This window comes from Mus pahari, chromosome 1 (genome assembly GCF_900095145.1).
Source record: "Mus pahari chromosome 1, PAHARI_EIJ_v1.1, whole genome shotgun sequence".
Classification (NCBI taxonomy): Eukaryota; Metazoa; Chordata; class Mammalia; order Rodentia; family Muridae; genus Mus; species Mus pahari.
This window is the reverse complement of record NC_034590.1, coordinates 148577477-148596442: the sequence shown is the minus strand read 5'-3', so window position 1 is coordinate 148596442 and position 18966 is coordinate 148577477. Positions and strand designations below refer to the sequence as shown.

The 18966-nt window shown below is 40.8% G+C and overlaps 1 protein-coding gene across 2 annotated transcripts in view; it reads right to left on the bottom strand.

The window, feature by feature from the left end:
- Positions 1–9913: 9913 nt before the first annotated feature.
- Positions 9914–18966, bottom strand: part of March5 (membrane associated ring-CH-type finger 5) — a 22500-nt gene continuing 13447 nt past the window's right edge. Inside the window, exons 3-6 of one of the 2 annotated variants that reach the window (XM_021196965.2) lie at positions 18318–18448; positions 11796–11979; positions 11267–11433; positions 9914–10672 (exon numbers count right to left, since the gene is read on the bottom strand). In XM_021196965.2, coding sequence (XP_021052624.1) covers positions 10556–10672; positions 11267–11433; positions 11796–11979; positions 18318–18448 — 599 coding nt within the window. In that variant the 3' untranslated portion in view covers positions 9914–10555. Of the gene's footprint in view, positions 10673–11266; positions 11434–11795; positions 11980–18275; positions 18449–18966 lie in introns of both variants that reach the window. The other variant, XM_029537000.1, reaches the window with a different exon arrangement.

Here is an 18966-nt window from a genome sequence, read left to right as displayed (position 1 = left end):
AAAAATCGGGGCTGGTGAGATGGCTCAGTGGGTAAGAGCACCCGACTGCTCTTCCAAAGGTGCAGAGTTCAAATCCCAGCAACCACATGGTGGCTTACAACCATCCTTAACGAGATCTGACTCCCTCTTCTGGGGTGTCTGAGGACAGCTACAGTGTACTTACATATAATAAATAAATAAATTTAAAAAAAAAAACAAAAATCAACAACAACAACAAAATACAAAAAAGCTAAAAAAACAAAAACAAAAACAAAACAAAACACAATCCAGAAGGGGCCAAGTGATGGCTCAATTGTTAAGAGTTTGTGCTGCTCTTAAAGAGGACCCAAGTTCAGTTCCCAACACCTAATTAAAAAAATAAGATAATTACAAAAAAAAAAATCACCAGAGTGACTAAAGTTTGTAAGACTGTAGACAGATGTAGCTAGGGAGAGCAGAGGAGGTGTGGAGGGGCACTTTTAATGATGCTCAGGGTTGTAATGGGGGGTGGGGTGGGGGAGTTTTACACATGCTATGTTGCGTCCTCTCTTGACTACAGCAAGGAAGACGCAACGACCAGTTCTTCTAACAGCAGTTTATTCAGAAACCTTGAACAATCTTCATCATCTCCCTCTTCATCTCCCCGGAGCCCCCGGATACAAGCCCTTTTATACTCTTATCCACTCCAATCACGGCAGGCCACGTCACCTCACCAGGCGCGCCGCCTCAGCCAACCAGAAGAGCGGGAATATATCACTACCAGATATGGACCTGTTTACCACAAGCTCCATAGCCAACAGGTGCCATCTTTTAAGGTGCAGCTTCGGGTAGCCCAGGGGAGGGGCCATGGCCTCCTACAATGCTAGACAAGCAAGCACTCTATTACAAGCTACCTTCCTAGCCCTTGGTTGGCCTTGAACTTGCTACATAGTTCTTGAACTTGCTATGTATCCCAGGCTGGCCTTGAATGCACAAAAATCATCCTGCCTCAACTTCCGCAGTGGTGGGATTAGTCTGATGTCATCTTGCTTAACTGAACATCTTCTAGGGAGATGTTCCGTGTGGAGGAGGTTGCAGTTTTATATAGAATGTACATGTACTTAAAAATCCACTGAGTTATTTTACCTCTAAAGATTTGTATTTACTGTGTATAACTCAAAAGGGAATGACATCTGCTCCACTGAGATGGCTCAGCAGATAAAGGGGCCTTACTGCTAAGCCTGATGGCCTTCTTTCAACCCCAGGGTCCCACATGGTAGAGGTAGAGAATGGATTTCTGTCGATTGTCCTCTTATCTTCACATTCTTCCTCTCTTTCTCTTATACAGACATCCTCACATACTCTTACCAATCAATACAATGCAATAGGGAAAGAATGACATCAAACTTAAAACTGAGTGTGGTCATGCTTGTAATCTGCACTCTGGGAGGAGGAAGGAGGGGGATCAGGAGTTCAAGGGTAGTTTTAGCTAACATTGAGCTAGCTCAAGGCCAGCTAGATATGGGGCTCTGTCTCAAAAAAAAAAAAAACAAAAAACAAAAACAAAAAAACAAAACAAACAAACAAAAAAAACCAAAAAAACCCCACAAAACCAAAACCAAACCAAACCAAACCAAACCAAACCAAAACAAAAACCCGAAAATGACATATCAGTTTAAAATCAAGGGTATGCCCTGGTGGGATAACTCGGTGGCTAAAAGCCTTTCTGCACAAGAGACAGTTTCAATCCTCAGACCTCAAAATGGGAGGAGAGGACAGACTTCCTAGATCTCTCATGCACAGAGTGTGACACGGCATGATCATACCACACCCACCACCACCACCACCATCACCACCACCACCACCACTAAAACATGACTTAAAAAGCAATAGAACAGAGGTATGTGTAGATGCTAAAGCCTTGAGAAGTGAATAAAGCACACAAAGAGAAATGTAAGACACTCAGCACTATTCTTCATGTCTTAAACCATCTTCTAGGAGCTGGAGAGATGGCTCTGTGGTTAAGAGCATCTACTGCTCTTACAGAACCAAACCTAACTTCGGTTCTCACCATCACAACTGCCTGTACCTTTATCTCCAGGGGATCTGATACCTCTGGCCTCTACAGCCACCCACACTCACATGTGCATACCCTACACACTGACATTTAAAAGTAAAATGGAAACAAACCTTAAAATTGTTACTAAACTACGTGTGCTAAATGTTGAAACAATGAAGTGTTTGGAGGTCAGCTGAAGACACATTCCATGTGTTGGTCTGTAGATGAGTCCTCTTGGTGAAAAACAGTTGAAACTATCCCTCTTCTGTCCTGGAGACTCGTATACTCTTTGTTCTTGAGCTTATAATGGTAGAATTTTGACAAAGATGAACGCAGGCTTCAGAATATCCATTTAAACTGCAGTGATAACTATAGCTTTCATCAGGGCAGGATAGGATGCTGCAAGTCTCATAATGAGCACACTCCTGTTAGGGCTTGAATCTGAACCTCCTATAGGCTTGTATGTTTGAACCCTCGGTTCCCAGCTGGTGGCACTATTTTTGGGGGCTTTGGAGCCTTTGAGGCAGGCAGCCTAGCTGGCAGATGTAGGCCACTGGGGGCCAGCCTTTGAGAGCTAGGGCAGGTCCCTTTCTCTTGTCTCTGCTTCCTGGGCCCTGCTTCCCAGTTCAAAGCTGTGAAGAGCTGGGGCCACTGCCACTTCCAGCCCCTGTCTCCCACTTCTCCAGTTCCTTAGCTGCCATAGACATCATGTGTTCTAGACCATGAAGAATTGGATGCCCTCAAACAGTGGACCAAAACAAGTCTTCCCTCTTGAATTGGTTTGGTGAGGTACTTTTGAGAAAAGTACCCATCTCAAAATAACAAAACCAAAATAAATATAAACCCCATAAAATTGAAGCTGCCACCCCCCATAGTTTTGCAAGGGGCTTAAATTCCAGCACTTTAATCCCAGCACTCAGGACGCAGAGACCATGTGGTCTCTGTGAGGGCTGGGCCTACACCAGCCAGAGCTACACAGTGAAATCCCTAAAGAAAAATAAATTGGGGCTGGAGAGATGGATGGCTCTGTGGTTAACCACAGAGCACATTAACCTTGCTCTTTCAGAGGACTTGGGTTCAATTCCCAGAGCCCACATGGTACAGCTTATAACTGTAACTCCAGTTCCAGGGTATGTGATACATACAGGCACATGAAACACTGATGATACACTTAAAATTTTAAAAAAACAAAGGAAGGAAGAAAGGAAGGAAGGGAGAGAGAGAAAGAAAAAGAAAGACAGGAAAGAAAGAAAGAAAAAAAGGAAGGAAGGAAGGAAGGAAGGAAGGAAGGAAGGAAGAAAGAAAGAAAGAAAGAAAGAAAGAAAGAAAGAAAGAAAGAAAGAAAGAAAGAAAGAAAGAAAGAAAGAAAGAAAAAGATGGACAAACTCAGGCTGGGTTTCTGTGGTGGGAGAAGAATCCTGAATATCCCTGGGCACATAGAGGTGCTTCTCCATCAAGACTTGTATCTGGTGTCCTGAGAGGCTATAAAGTGTACATCAGTGTAGCTTTAATTTGGCTCTTAAAAATACTTTGTGCATGGATGTTTTGTATGTATGTCTTGCACATTGTGTCCTGGTGTCCATGGAGGTTAGAAGGTGTTGAGTCTTTTAGAACTAGAGGTATGAACCACATACAGGCAGTACTCTGAACTGCTGAGCCATCTCTCCAGCCCTGCTTATTCTTATTATGAGCAAACTGAGCAGTGTGTGTGTGTTTCAGTACCATGATTTTTTGTTTTGTTTGCATAGATTGAGGCCCCAATGAGCTTTCCTGGTTTCCATGGACACAGTCACAGACATCTGCAGAAACAGGGAACATACAGACAGACCGCAGGCACATACATATAAAGATAATAATTTTAAGAGTATAGCTGAGAATGTAGTATTTTGGAAGTGCTTTTCTTGTGCCATTTGGAAAGGCCACATTGAAGATGCTAAGTTTGGACTTCTGGAATGCTGGACGCATACAAACTGGGTGTAAAGTGGCCTGCATTTTGCCAGTAACAGAGACAAATGAAATACCCATACAGGTTAGGGTTCTTTTTTTTTTCCTTTGGTGGTAGGACTTTGGTTTTGTTGTTTTTACAATAGGCATAGGACCCTGTAAAGGAGTAGGTATCAGTCCAGAGGTTTTGAGATGGGTTTCAGAGGCTGAAACAGACCTTGGCTGCTACGGTTTTATCAGTCCTGCCCTGTGTGTAAATTAGTTTAATGAATAGACATGGCACAGCTGAGAGCCTTCTACCTACATACAAGTCTCTCCTGGGAAATTGTGACTGGCTGAGCACAGAGCCTAAACCCAACAGTATGCCACAAATCCTGACAACCTGTGAGCTCCCCAGCAGATCCCAGTGGGCTGACCAAACTTATTTCTGAATGGCCGAATGTCAAGGGTAGTAAAACGGCTGACAGTGCTTATTCACATTCTTAAAGGGAGCACTCATCCAAGGTGTCCTAAGCGAGTGAGTGGACTGGGGGTTTGCTTTCGTCAGCATTTAGGGGTAACTGGAGCAAAACTCATTAACAGGAATGCTGATTAATCTTGTACCACAATTATGTGGTACAAAGCGGTTTTATTTATTTTTTAATTATTTCCATTTTATGTGCACTGGTGTTTTGCCTGCCTGCATGTCTGTGTGAAGGCATCAGATCTTGGAGTTAAAGACAGTTACAAGCTGCCATGTGGGTTCTGGGGTTTGAATCTGGGTCCTCTGGAAGAACAGTCAGTACCCTTAACTGCTGAGCCATCTTCCTAGCTCCAAAGTTTTATATAGTTAAGAAACAAACAAAAGCCGGGAGGTGGTGGCGCATGCCTTTAATCCCAGCACTTGGGAGGGAGAGGCAGACAGATTTTTGAGTTTGAGGCCAGCCTGGTCTACAAAGTGAGTTCCAGGACAGCCAGGGTTATACAGAGAAACCCTGTCTTGAAAAACCAGAAACAAACAAACAAACAAACAAAAGAAACAGACAGAACTGTTGAGGGTTGGAGAGATGGCTCGGTAGTTAAGAGGACAGACTGCTCTTCCAGAGGCCGAGTTGTACTCCCAACACCCACACGGAGGCTCACAACTGTTGGTAACACCGGTTCCATGGTATCTGATGCCCTTTCTGGGATTTGCAGGCACCAGGCAAGCATGCATTACACATGCATACATTCATGCAGGCAAAGCATGCATAAAATAAATAAGCTGGTATGGTAGCCATGTCTTTGAGCTTGGACCATTTTTGGTCCCTAGCACACACACACACTCCCCATCCAAGAAAAAGGTGCTAAAGTTAACTGCAAGACACCAGGACACTGCTGGTCTTCCTATGGGGTCACCCACAACCTTAACTTCTTACAGCCTTTCACTAATTCAACCACAGGGGTCCCTGACTTCAGTCCATTGGTTGGGTTTAAGTATCTGTGTCTGATTCAATCAGCTGCTTGTTGGGCGTCTTGAAGGGCAGCCATGCTAGGCTTCTGTCTGTATGTACACTCTAGCATCAGTAATAGTGTCCGGCCTTGAGGTGGATCCAATTTGGGCTGGTCACTGGATCTCCTTCACTGAGCCACCAACCAGGCAGCATATACTAACTGGTCCAAGGCCTTCAATACACATACAGCAGAGGATTGCCTGGTCTGGCCTCAGTGAGAGAAGATGCACCTAACCCTTTGGAGACCTGAGGCCCCAGGGAGTGGAGAGGCCTTGGTGGGGTGGAGGTGGGACACCCAATTGGAGACAGGAATGGAGGAATGAGATGAGGAACTGTTGGAGGGCAGAACAGGAAGGGGATAATGACTGGACAGTAAAAAAAAAAAAAAAAAAAAAAAAAAAAAAAAAAAAAGATTAAAGATTAAAAAAAAAAAAAAGAATATACTGTATGAAAAAGTCTATTTTCAATCAAAAACAAGCCAAAACAAAAGCAACCAGGACCCCAGAGGAAGTAAGGATGCTGGGTCTGGGGAGAAGTGCAGGTGGCAAAGAGCTTGCTGTGGAAGCTTGAGCCAGCTGAATGAGTTCATACCTCCTGCACCCATGTGTAGCCAGAACCCCAGTGGGTCTAGGATTTTCTAGCCAGCCAGTCTAGCTGACCAATGAAGTGAGAGACTTGGCACATTAATGTGAAGTTGGGGAAGACACCTGATGTTGCCCTCTGGCCCCCATATAAAGTACACTGCCTCCCCCAACCCAACACAGACACACAAAGAAATAGCACTGAGGAATGTTTTGATCATGAAAGGAATGTTTTCTCCATTTTCACAAGATGTTTATGTGCTCCTTCCAGAAGCAGAAATTCTAGTGCTAGAATTGAATAGTAAATAAAACTTAAAAACAAACACCTTTAAGAGACTTGTATCAGTAGATCAAGTAAGATGTTCCACCTTACTCAGTGCAGGCTTACCCACCAGTACCTGGGGCATGGCCAGCAACTATCTACTGCTTTGGATACAGTTATCTTAACCACAAAGGCTTCATAAGCTTCAACAGACTGAGTCTAGCCTGATGCTGGTCCTTAAGGCTTTGGTAGGTATCAGATGCAAGCCCTCCTCACCTGAGCTAAAGGCAGGCAGCTGGGAAGCAGCGGCCCAAGGTAAGTTTAGGGACAAACTTCCACTGCGTACCTTTTTGTACAGACTCTCTTGAATATCAAACTTTGTTGTAAAAAGCCACTTCACCTAATCTTCACAATAAACAGGTTTGGGTCTAGGAGGGATCTCCCTTTACCATCAAGGGCATGCACTCAAGGCCACTGTTTTGCCAACTAGTCTATCAGACATGGGCAATAACAACAGAACTACTAAGATGCAAGTGCCTTTGACTTACTCAATTTGGAACATTCTAATCTGCTTTAGAAACTTTAAAAAGATTTTAGATTTATTTTTGTTTTCCCTGCCTGTATGTCTTTGTACCACATGCATACCTGACACCTGCAGAGATCAGAAGGTATCAGGTATCCCTATAACTCGAGTTACATGTATGTGGGTGCCGGGAATGCAACCTGTCCCTCTGCAAGAGCAACAAGTACTTTTTTTTTTTTTGAGTTTTTTGAGACAGGGTTTCTCTGTATAGCCCTGGCTGTCCTGGAACTCACTTTGTAGACCAGGCTGGCCTCGAACTCAGAAATCCATCTGCCTCTGCCTCCCAAGTGCTGGGATTAAAGGCGTGCGCCACCACTGCCCAGCTGTAACAAGTACTCTTAACTGCAGCCTCCTCTCCAGCCCCTACATCAGAAACCCCTTGTCGGAGTACTTCAAGCTGGTTTTAGCGGCACATGCCTATAATCGCAGCCTTTCGGAGGTAGAGTGGGACATGAAGATTCAAGGTCAGCCTCAGCCCCATACCAAGTTTGGTGTCAATTTGGGCTACATGAAACTTTCAACACCCCCATTATTCCACTATTTTTAAAGATCCTAGTTATCTTAGAGGTCTTATATACTAAGTTCCAGGGGTTGAATCTGCGGGGAGGGGCTCTCCCTTCTTGGAGAAGGGAAGTGGGAATGAGAGAAGAGTCACGTGAGGGGGAACTGGAGGGAGAGGTGGGACTTTCATCAGGATGTAAAGTGAATAAATAGAAAAACAAAGTGCTTACTGCTCTTACAGAGGACATAGGTTTAGTTCTTAGCACTCATGTCTGGTGGCTTACAATCACCTGTGAGCCACAAGGAATCTGGTGCCCTTCTGGACTCTATAGGCATTTGCACTCAATGTGCACATACCCACTTAGAGATATACTTAATTAAAAATAAATATTTAAAACTTAACTTCAAAATAGTGAAATAGGTATAAATTAATTTTAGGGTTGGTTCAACAGACAAAATACACTTAAGAGAGCATAAAAATTCTTTATTCAACCTATTTCAGCCAGTATTGTTTTCTAGATTAAAAACAAGGAATTAGAAAAAAAATACAGCAGAATTAGCAAGGCAGTGACTAATGAAGCCACTTAATTCTATATTCTTCAATCATTTGATAAGTAATGAACATTTTCAGCCACTTAGATGGAGTTAACTTCTACAATAGAATTTTACTAATCACTGAATTTTATTTAAAAAAGGTTTAAATGTGACATTTCTAGAACAACAATAATAACAAAAAAAAAAAAAAAAAAAAAGAGAGAGAGAAAAGAAAAAAAGGAAAAGAAAGAAAATAAACCAGAGAACAGTATACTCACACATCCTCAAGTCTGTACTAGCTCTGTCCTCTAGGGCCCTATCCTTTATTACTGCCCTGTCCTAGACGGGACTACCACCTTTAGGGACTACTGAGGCCTAAAGTACCTGCCCTTTCTCAACTAAATCCTAGAAAGTGTCTAAGTGTGACTTGCATTTTAGAGATGAACGTAACTGTGGCTGAGCAGCCACCTGGCCAAGGTTATACACTACAGTACTAAAACTTGATGGAGCTCAACACAACCCATTTAGCTTTCAGTCTGCCCATGTCTTTTGTTGATTTGTAGTGTTTAAATGCAGCAAGGCTAGTGTTCATTCTGGACTACAGACAAGTGTGGCTCCCTCCCCCTTTCACAGGCCTTGATGCCAATTGACTCAAGCAGCTACCCCCCACCCTGGATATTAAAGTAGTACACAGGGAGCTGAGCGCTTGTGGCTGTGTAAAAGCTGCTCAACTTAACAGGACTATCCAGGAAATGTCAGAATATATATTTTCACACTGGCAATGATAGAAGCCAATTTCATAATTACAGCTGTAGATCTAAGTTATTTTTATATATAATCAGGGTTCACATTTCTCTACAGAATAATAGCAGTGTTAAGGTTAACTCAGTCAAATTGCCTCTTATACCCTAGATAATTACAACTCTGGATATTCGAAAGAGTCATTGCCACAGACACCATAAAACTCAAAACTGAGATAACCAACCTAGAAAAAGATACCAGTCTTTACTAAAATATTTATTTACAATCTAACACAGCTCAATCTATATCTGTTACACTTCTAAAGAGAAGTGTCCATTTCTCAGTAAGGGGGGAACATTACCATATATTATATATTGTGAACAGCATTATTTTTTAAACTTTAAAAATTTTCATTTTAATCAATGAAAATAAGTGAAAAGAACATTCAGATTGCTGAACATTGTAATGGTCACTATTAAACATGACCTAAATAATTGCTTTTGAACAATGAATATAAAACTAGTAGTTAAACAATGACTATTAAGGAGATCGCCCCCTTAATATGACAATTAAAAATCTAAAAGGAAGGCTGGTGATGTAGTTTAATTGGTAGTATATACCTAGCATGCGCATCAAGTTAAAAAAGCAGCTGTTAAGAGTGTTCACCTGTAATTAGGGGGATCAGGGATCAGGAGCTCAAGGTCATCTTCAGATACATAGGAAGTCTGAGGTTAGCCTATGCTAGAGACCCTGATTCAAAAACAAAATACCCTAAAAACATTAGTATTGGCTATCCTATAAACAGATAAAGTGGAAACCAAATACATTGATCAATATTCCATAATTACCTCACTGACTGATATTCAAGAGTTCCCTTGGGTTGAATCAGTGCTTGTTCTATTAGACTGCAGACTCTCTGAACAAGTCTGTCTCGTTCCCCACTCCATCCCACAGCACCCCGCACAGTGACTAGGTAAATGGGAGCCAGTTAACAAATAGCTGAATAACTGAGTCAGCAGAAACCCAATAATTTTATTATCATTTTTTTGTAAGTTGTTCTCTGCTTAACCTATGAATCAGCAGCTCTAATTTCTAGAAATACAAATTTAAAAACACACTAAGTGATTAAAGGGCCCTCCACCTCATTTCCCTATCACTATCCTCTGCTTCCCCCTCCCTCCTACCTTCTTTTTGAAGTCCCCTTTCCCCTCACACACACACCCTCACACCACACACACAGGACGACTACGAGTCAAAATTACACTATGAACTATGAGATGTCAACATTGCATAAATAAAGTTTAATAGTGAAAAAGTGCTTTGGAAGCCCTGGAAACTGACCCTTCACATCTGAGATGTCACATGGGTTTAGGAAAAGACAACAAAATCTCTTTTGTTCAGATAATCATTTCAATGCTGACATACATTTCTGGGTTTGTTATTCATTCAGAACTACTTTACATTTCCTCGTGTTAACAGAGGCTCCTTTGTCGCATGTAATCAAATTATACCAGTGAGAAGAGTCCTCACAGTTCCTTCATCGAGTTGCTATTCCTAAGAAAACACTGAACATGAGTATATACAAAAGAGGCGTCAGAAGAAAACAACATGTCCACTTTTAATATTTGTACAGTTTTATCTTTACATTTCTTGTCTGGAAAAATATGAACAAACCCAGGTTTACCATGCTAAAATAATGGTTTAGCCGACTGCCATAAAAGTAGTAGAGACAAATGACAGAGCTGACTCGTGTCCTTAGGTTCCGTGATTACTGAGAGGCTTTCCCCGGCCCTGCGTGCTTTATTGTATGTCTTAGAATATAGGAGCAGTATCACAAGTCTCCACTAGCGCATTAATGATGGAATCAGAACACAACAGACTCATCAGGATGAGAGGCCTCAGAACAACCAGAAGTCAGTTTTATGCTTCTTCTTGCTCTGGATAATTTAGGATTTTGCGGTGTGCCTGACGTAAATATTGCTGCTGTTTGAAGTAAACCTTAAATGCTCCTTTTATGGCAACAAAAGCAATTCCACCCTAAAATAAAAAGGAAAATTAATGTTTTTATAATGCAGGATCAGATAAACAAGAAAAATAATTTTACATCGATCACAAAAGACAGGCTTTGAAGCCAAGTAAATGCTGATAATTGCAAGTGCAACACTCTCTTCTATGAGGGCAGAGGTTGGGAAAGAGACCTCAAGTAGCAGAGGAAGAGGCCCTGTGCCCACATCACTCTGTAGCTTTGGCTTTCTTCCCATGGAGTTCTACGCACAGAGAGAGGAGAATGCCAGGCACTATGTGGGCTGCAACCAAGGAGGGCAAACAGGATGAAACAGTATGAGCCAGTTTCATCTCAGTTGTTTATTTATGATGCTGGTACCGGGGACTGAACCCAGAGCATAGTCTAGAAGAGAAGGTACTGGCAGAGAGGGTCCAGGAGGCTAGACTGGCAGCAGGACCTGCTTTCTTTCTTTCTTTTTTTTAATCTCTCTCAAGCTATGCTGACAGTGGGGGTTGATGGAGGGAGCAGGCACAGAGCCCCTACACAACATCTCTCCCTTTAAACACAAATACAGTTAGCTCTCATCTGTATATTGCTTGAAATAAATAATATTAAATCCATCTTACCAAGATTGTCCTTTGTAAATTTGAGTTAACACTACTGAACATCAGTTTACCAACTATTGTCGCAATAGTAGGAAAGACAAGGGCTCCACACAAAATTCTAGTAGCAGAGACATGATCTGCTAAAGGATTAGCTTCAGCTGGAATTCGAGGAACAGGACAACCAATCCCTAGAGGGGGAAAAGCATTATGTTAGAACTAAATCTTAGGAATAGCTTTTTTTTAAAAAAAAAAAAAAAAAAAAAAAAAGCGGGGGCTGGAAAGATGGCTCAACGGTTAAGAGCACTGACTGCTCTTCCTAAGATCCTGGGTTCAAATCCAGCAACCACATTGTGGCTCACAACCATCCATAATGAGATATGATGCTCTCTTCTGGTGTGACTGAAGATAGCTACAGTGTACTTAAATAAAAAAACTAGATAAATCTAAAAAAAAAAAAAAAAAGCTTTAAACATTTTTTTTAAATCATGTGTTGGTTCTTCTAAACATCAATTCAACATGCACTTTATATAGCCACAACTTAGGACCTTACCTGGAAATATACTGTTCAAGATTTGTAGTTTATTTGAGTATTTGCGCCATAGTCTAAGCACATAGTCCTCCCAGCGAATCATTTTGCCTAGTATCAGCATGACAGGAATAGTAGGAAGTCCAATCAAAAGAAATAAAGGGTCAGCTCGCTCCATAACATCCAGCCCTTCTTTATGGCCTACAACCTGGGAAGCAGACAGCATTTGCTACAGTTACTTTCTTACCTAAAGCAGTGGTACATATTTAAGTGGTATATATTCCATTCATTTTATAAGACACATTTAGTTTCAAAACACAGAAACAAAGGTTTTTTAAAAAGCCTGAAAGCTATTAGTCTTGAATTATTTATAAAAAGCAATACTGGCGATATAGAGATGGAACAGTGGTTAAGAACACTAGCTGCTCTTGCAGTAGAACTGGGTTCAAGTCCTAGCACCCATATGGCAACTCACAACCACCTGTAACTATAGTTCCCAGGGATCTGATAAGCTGTTCTGGCCTTTGTGGGCACTACATATAGTTGGTACATATATAAACCTCAAACATATTAAAAAAAAAAAAAGAAAGAAAAGAAAAGAAAGGAAGGAAGATCACCTGTAACATGCCGTTAGTCCCAGTACTCAGAACACTGAGGCAGGTAGATCTCCATGACTGTGAGACCAGCCTAGTCTACATAGCTCTGTCAGCCAGGGTTACAGTTAGTCCCCGCCTCAAATAAAATAAAATACAAAATCACCATCTAAGGAGGTGCAAATCTGCAAGCTGTTTAATTTTATGTTGGAATAAAAGAACTTTACAAAAATGCACTGATTATATCTCAACAGAGTCATGAAGGGACAGCTGAGTTTTGCTATTTAACTTTTTGAGACAGGGTCTCACTGTGTAGCTCTGGATGGTCTAGAACTCACTATATAGATCAGGATGGCCCCAAACTCAAAGAGATTCACCTGCTTTTGCCTTCCAACTCCTGGGATTAAAGGCACACACTGCTCTTCAGTATGGCAGCCATCTTCCAGATGACAAACACAATGACAAACACAAAGGAAAAGAGGAAAGGCTCCCACTGTATGTTCTCTAGACTACAAACAGAGGTCTGGCTACATAACACCTAAATCTGTGAGACCATCAAGGTAAGACTGTAGATCATCAAGGGAAGGATGGGCACTGTACAAAAAGGAATTCTCTATTAAGTGTTACCACAGCAAAACTGGAAGTTTACAATGTTATCTAGCATGCTTCGGGCATCCCTGTAAACAAGCAAGTTAAGGGCAAGATTCTTGTCAGAGAGAATGAATGTGTTCAGTGAGCATATTAAGTATGCTAAGAGCTGAGACAAGAAGCCTGAGATGCCCATTCTCCCTCAATCTGTGGTGAGGATAAAAAGCACCTAGACTGTATTTTCCTTAACAGAGGCTTGCACCAGCACACAGTGTGGGAGATCTGTCCTTTACTTCCATCCCTCAATTGGATGGCCCACACCACAGCCAGTAGCTGAGGGAGTAGTTCAGCAGTCTCAGTATGCGCTTTGTATGTGTGAGGCCTAAGTGTAAGAGCACATACCTAGTAATTCCTAGCTACTTGCTACTTACTTGTTCAAAAGATATTGTCTCAAATAAGGTAAAAACCATTTCAGAGCCGGGCGTGGTAGTGCATGCCTGTAATCCCAGCACTCAGGAGGCAGAGGTCTACAAAGTGAGTTCCAGGACCACCAGGGCTATGCAGAGAAACCCTGTCTCAAAAACCAACCAACCAACCAAACAAACAAACAAAAAATCTCAGTGTTTATGGAGGTTATTTTCACCCTAGAGGGAGGGCCTAATGTTGTGTCTTTACTATGTGACACATGACACAATCCTCTAAATCAGTAAACTAAGAATAAGGTTATTTACAGTACAACATTGTTTTAGAATTTAAATGCATCAATACTTATAAGGTGTTCATTCCAGTGTTGGGTAAGTTAATTGTATTCTGTCTTTTCAATAAAAATGCATATAGAGGATGCTCAGTGGGTAGAAGGACTTGCAGAGAGCTTAGGTTGATCATAGGATTCGACAAGGTGACAGGAGAACTGGCTCTCAGTAGTTGTCATCTGACTTCTACAAGCAAATAGGCCTATACAAAATGCAGACACACATAAACAAAAGTAGTTTTAAAATTTAAAAGTGCAAATGAAAATTTTTTTCAGTTTTCTCTATATACTGAGACTCATTTTATCTTCACTGTGGTGATTGTTTCCTCTGCTGTTAGAATGCTTTAAATTTAATGTAATTCCATTTGTCAATTCCTGTGCTTCTAGAGTCCTTCTGGGGGAATTCTTGTCTATGCCTCTAAGAGTTTTACCTATGGTTTTACTAAGGCCCTTGATCCACTCTGAATTGGTTTTTTTGTATGGGGTGACAGATTTAGATTTAGTTTCACTCTCCTTCAAGTGGATACCCTGTTTTCTCTATACTATTTGAAAAGTTGGATTTTTCTCCTCAATGTATGTTTTTGTTTGAGACATATTACCATATATCCCAAGCTAGCTGTCTGGGGCTGACCTTAAACGCTAGATCTTACTGCTTCTACTCAAACAGTGGGGTTATACACACTGGACATCACATCTAAGTCAATGCTTATTTCTGACATTATTGTTAAAAATTAGGTGGATATTGCGGTGTATATAAGCTTCTATGTTCCTTATTCTATTCCACTGGTGTACATATATCTGTTTTTGTTTTGTGTGTGTGTGTTTTGTTCCAGGATCATAGTATTATCACTATGGCTCTGTAGTAAGTTTGAGATTGATTTAGTTTGTTTGTTTTGGAGATAGGGTCTTACCACATAACTCTTGCTGGCCTGGAACTTTCATAATGCTGGGATTAAAGGTGTGACCCAATGCCTCTGGTTGAGACCAGGTACAGTGATATAGCCGCCTTAGCTCTTAATACTTAGCATTGTTTTGGCTATCGAGGGTCTTTTAGTGCTTATGAATTTCAGGATTGCCTTCTCTAGCTTTGTGAAGACAATGGAACTTTGATGCAGATTATGTTGAGCCTATAGTCTGATTTTGATAACACAGACATTTATGTATTAACCCTGCCAACCCATGAGTAAGGGAGGTCTTTCTAGCTTCCAGTATTTTTTTTTTTTTTTAATTTTATGTGTATGGTGTTTGCCAATCATGTGTCTGTGTATGCCTGAAGAAGGAATTGCATTACCTGGTACTGTTACAGACAGCTGTGAGATACCTGGTGGATGTTAGTAATTTAACCCAGGTCCTTTGAAAGAGCAGCATTATTAATCACTGAGCCATCTAGACTCTAGACCCTTAATTATCTTTTTTTGTTGTTTTTTTTGTTTTTCGAGACAGGGTTTCTCTGTATAGCCTCGGCTGTCCTGGAACTCACTTTGTAGACCAGGCTAGCCTCGAACTCAGAAATCAGCCTGCCTCTGCCTCCCAAGTGCTGGGATTGAAGGCATGCGCCACCACACCCGGCTTAATTATCTTTTTTAATGGTCCAAAGTTATGTTTATTTTTAAATAGTCTATTTTTTAAGGTATTGTGAATGGAGTTTTTCTAACCCCTAAATGGGCTAATGAATCAAATAATAGTTCTTGAAGGAAGAAATACAAATGTCCAATACATATTAACATTTAAAAAGGTGTTCAACATCGTTAACACATCAAATCAAAGCTGCTTTGAAATTCTACTCCATCCCCATGGATAAAGTAACTGTGGTGCACATAAACAATGACATTGTATTCAGCATCCCCAATGATATTTACAAGAAAATGGACAAAACTGGCAATTGTAATGTTAGACAAAATAAAGAAGACATATAAAATACTGCTGTTTCCTATCCTATGCAGAATCTAGATTTAAAGTTGCGTGTGTACTGCATGTGTTTTTGTTATGGAATTAAAAGGGGGACTGTGAGGTCTTAAAGAGGGTAGAAGGTGGTGGTGCGGAGGTCAACAGAACATCCATTTGACAGGAAACTAGGAGAGGTCTCCTTGTAGGAAAGGAGATTCAGTAAGACAGGCAAGAGGGGGAAGGGAAAGGTAGTAGGGAAGTGGGCTAAGAACAAAATGTGACATATGTGCATGAAAATGCCACAATGAAACCTGTTATTTTGTACACATTTTTTAAAACTAGAATTTTGTCAAGTGGTGCCCCAAAGCTGTAACCTTAGCACGTGAGAGGATAGGGTAGGAGGATAAGGAATTTAAGGAAAAAGACCCTGTTTAAAGAATAAAAGGGCGGGGCAGGCGTGAGAGCATGCGCTTTTAGTACCAGCACTTGATCTGCTTTGAATGTGGCAAAGGCTCTGAGTTTGAGACCAATCTGACCTACATAGGAAGTTCTAGAATAGCAGGACTACATACAGTGGGATCTTCCCTCTAAACACAAACAGACCCCCCAGCCTAGCACTTGGGAGACAGTGGTATATAGGGCTATCTCTGTTGAGTTTGAGATCAGCTAGGACTATACAGTGAGACCCCAACAAACACAAAAACCAAGTGAAAAATCTCATTCAGATCCCATAACTAAAGACTGGAGACATGGAGAAGTAATGACAATTAATGAGACTGGACAGTGATCTGGCTAGTGATTTGTATTAACTTCAGAGTTCAAAGCAAACTGAAGAGTGTAAATGTTAAGTCCCTAGTAATGGCAAATCCTAGCCTAGGGAAGGGTATGTATACAGCTCAGTTGGTCTACTGTATCAACTGGGCGTGGTGACTGTATTAGCTATTTTTAGTTGTGATTAGATACCAACAAAAGCACTTATGGGGTTCTCTAGCTCACAGGCTGAGATACAGCTCAGCAGAGTGGGGAGGGCCTGCTGACTGGAGTCTGAAGCATCTGAGTGCAAGGCAGGCAACAGGCAGGAGGCAGAGAGAAAGACTTCTATCAGCTCCTTTTCTTCTTTTTATACTATCCAAAACCCCACCTCAAGGACTGGTGTTGCCCCACATTGAAGGCATGTGTTCCCATCTCAACTAACCTAGTCTAGAGAACCCCTCACAGAGGTTTGTATTTTAGTGGCTAGTTCCTGTCAAGTCCACAAGCAACATTAGCCATTACTATTACCCCTATGACTTGGTAAGATGGAGGTGGAAACAAAGTTCTGAAGTTCTGGGCTACAAATCAACTAGTCTGTACTCCCTGGACAGACGGACGGACACACACACAACCCCCAAAAACAAACAAAAAAAGAAAATTCTAAATACCAATTTATCGGAACATACTCTCTATCAAATGCTCAGATAACTGCCTCTAAAGATGCTGAATAGAGGGTTAAAGAGAGAGCTCAGAGGTTAAGAGCACTGACTACTCTTTCAGATGTTCTGAGTTCAATTCTCAACAACCACATAGTGGTCACAACCATCTGTAATGGGATCCAATGCCCTCTTCTGGTGTCTGATGACAGTGACAGTATACTCACATCATATAAAATAAATAAATCTTTTAAAAAACGCTGCATAGAAATAAATAAATCAAAGTGTTGTATGGAATAATAGAGTATCCAGTACAATGTGAAGTAACAGAAGTATTATATATTTCTATCTTGCTTCTGATTTTCAAGCTACTTAAACTATGCTTACATACCCATATATGATGCATGCTTAGGTAAAAATGCCCTCCCAAACCATTAAGTCACATAGTACCTATCTACTGTTCCAGCTAATCACTCATTCCTAGAATAAATGCATCAACTATAACAGTACATACAAAGGTGATTTCTAAACAAACAGTTATACAAAATATGTATTTGTAACTTGTGTTTTCTTGCTTATATGATATTAATACTTTCACTCTATGAATTCAAATAACTTAAATTTTCAAGTACCAGATTAGGACTTATAATAACAACTATAAATTCCCTCTACTGAGTTATAAGTTTATGGAGATTTGCATTTGATTCATATTTATATACATAATTATGTAACTGTTCTCTAGCATTTCATTTATGTACATATTGTTTGAAGCCAAATACTGAGACCTACCTAAAAATAAAAACAGAATGGCTAATAACCTGCTGTAATTATATACACAGAATGCTTGCAGATCTCTATAGTTATGTGAAAAGATCAAGATTTATTATGAAACAGTGCAGTTTAATGTGAAATTAGCTCTAATGCCTATCTGAAAAGGTGATGGGGGAGGCCTAGGCAAATGAAGGACAGGGGGAGGAGACCTTTTCACTAGCCAACTTTGTGTAACCCTGTTTACTATGTGCATGCTATCAGGGGTGGGGCATGCTTCATGTGTAAGTTCAGAGAACAATTTCTTTTGGGAGTCACTTCTCTCCCTTTCTATCATGTGAGTGCTGGGGATTTAACTTGGTCATTTGGTTCTGTGGCAAGCATCTCCACATGCTAAGCCATTTTGTCAGCTCTAGTCTCCTTTTTACATAAATTCTTATTCTTTAATCATGATAGTATCATTATTCAAACAATACATTTTAAAACTCCTAGCAAATATATAATAGACCTTCACATCAAAAGTAGTGTCACTGAATAGAGAATGGTGAACCTGCATCACTGTCACTGCCCCGTAAGTCACAGCTGTCCAGTAGATAGATCCAACCATTATTCCTGCTGCAGCAAAAGGGCAAGCTTTTGAGATCAGTCTATCTGCAAGATCCAAGACATAAACGACTGGACCTACAATATAAAGAGAAAAGTTTCAACATAAGGTAGGGCTTTAAAATGACTTCTTCAATATTTTCTATAGTTAAAACATTTGTATGAAGTTAGATGATCTAAAATTAGTTGTTAAACAACAGGTATTTTTAGATTTCTTTAGTCACAGGTGTGTGTGTGTGTGTGTTGGGCCCTCTGAAATTGGAATTACATATGGTTGCGAGCCTCTACATAGGTGATGGGAATTGGACCCAAGTCCTTTGCAAGAACAGCACATGCTGTTAAACAATGAGTAAAGACAGTGAATCTCTTTAGCCCCATGGCTATTTTCTTATACCTAGACAAGTCATTTATTTTACTTGATTTAAAATATACTCTATTTAGTTGAAAAATATTTTCTAACAAGCTTTTAAAAAAAAGAGTATGGCCGGGCGTGGTGGCGCACGCCTTTAGTCCCAGCACTTGGGAGGCAGAGGCAGGCGGATTTCTGAGTTCAAGGCCAGCCTGGTCTACAGAGTGAGTTCCAGGACAGCCAGGGC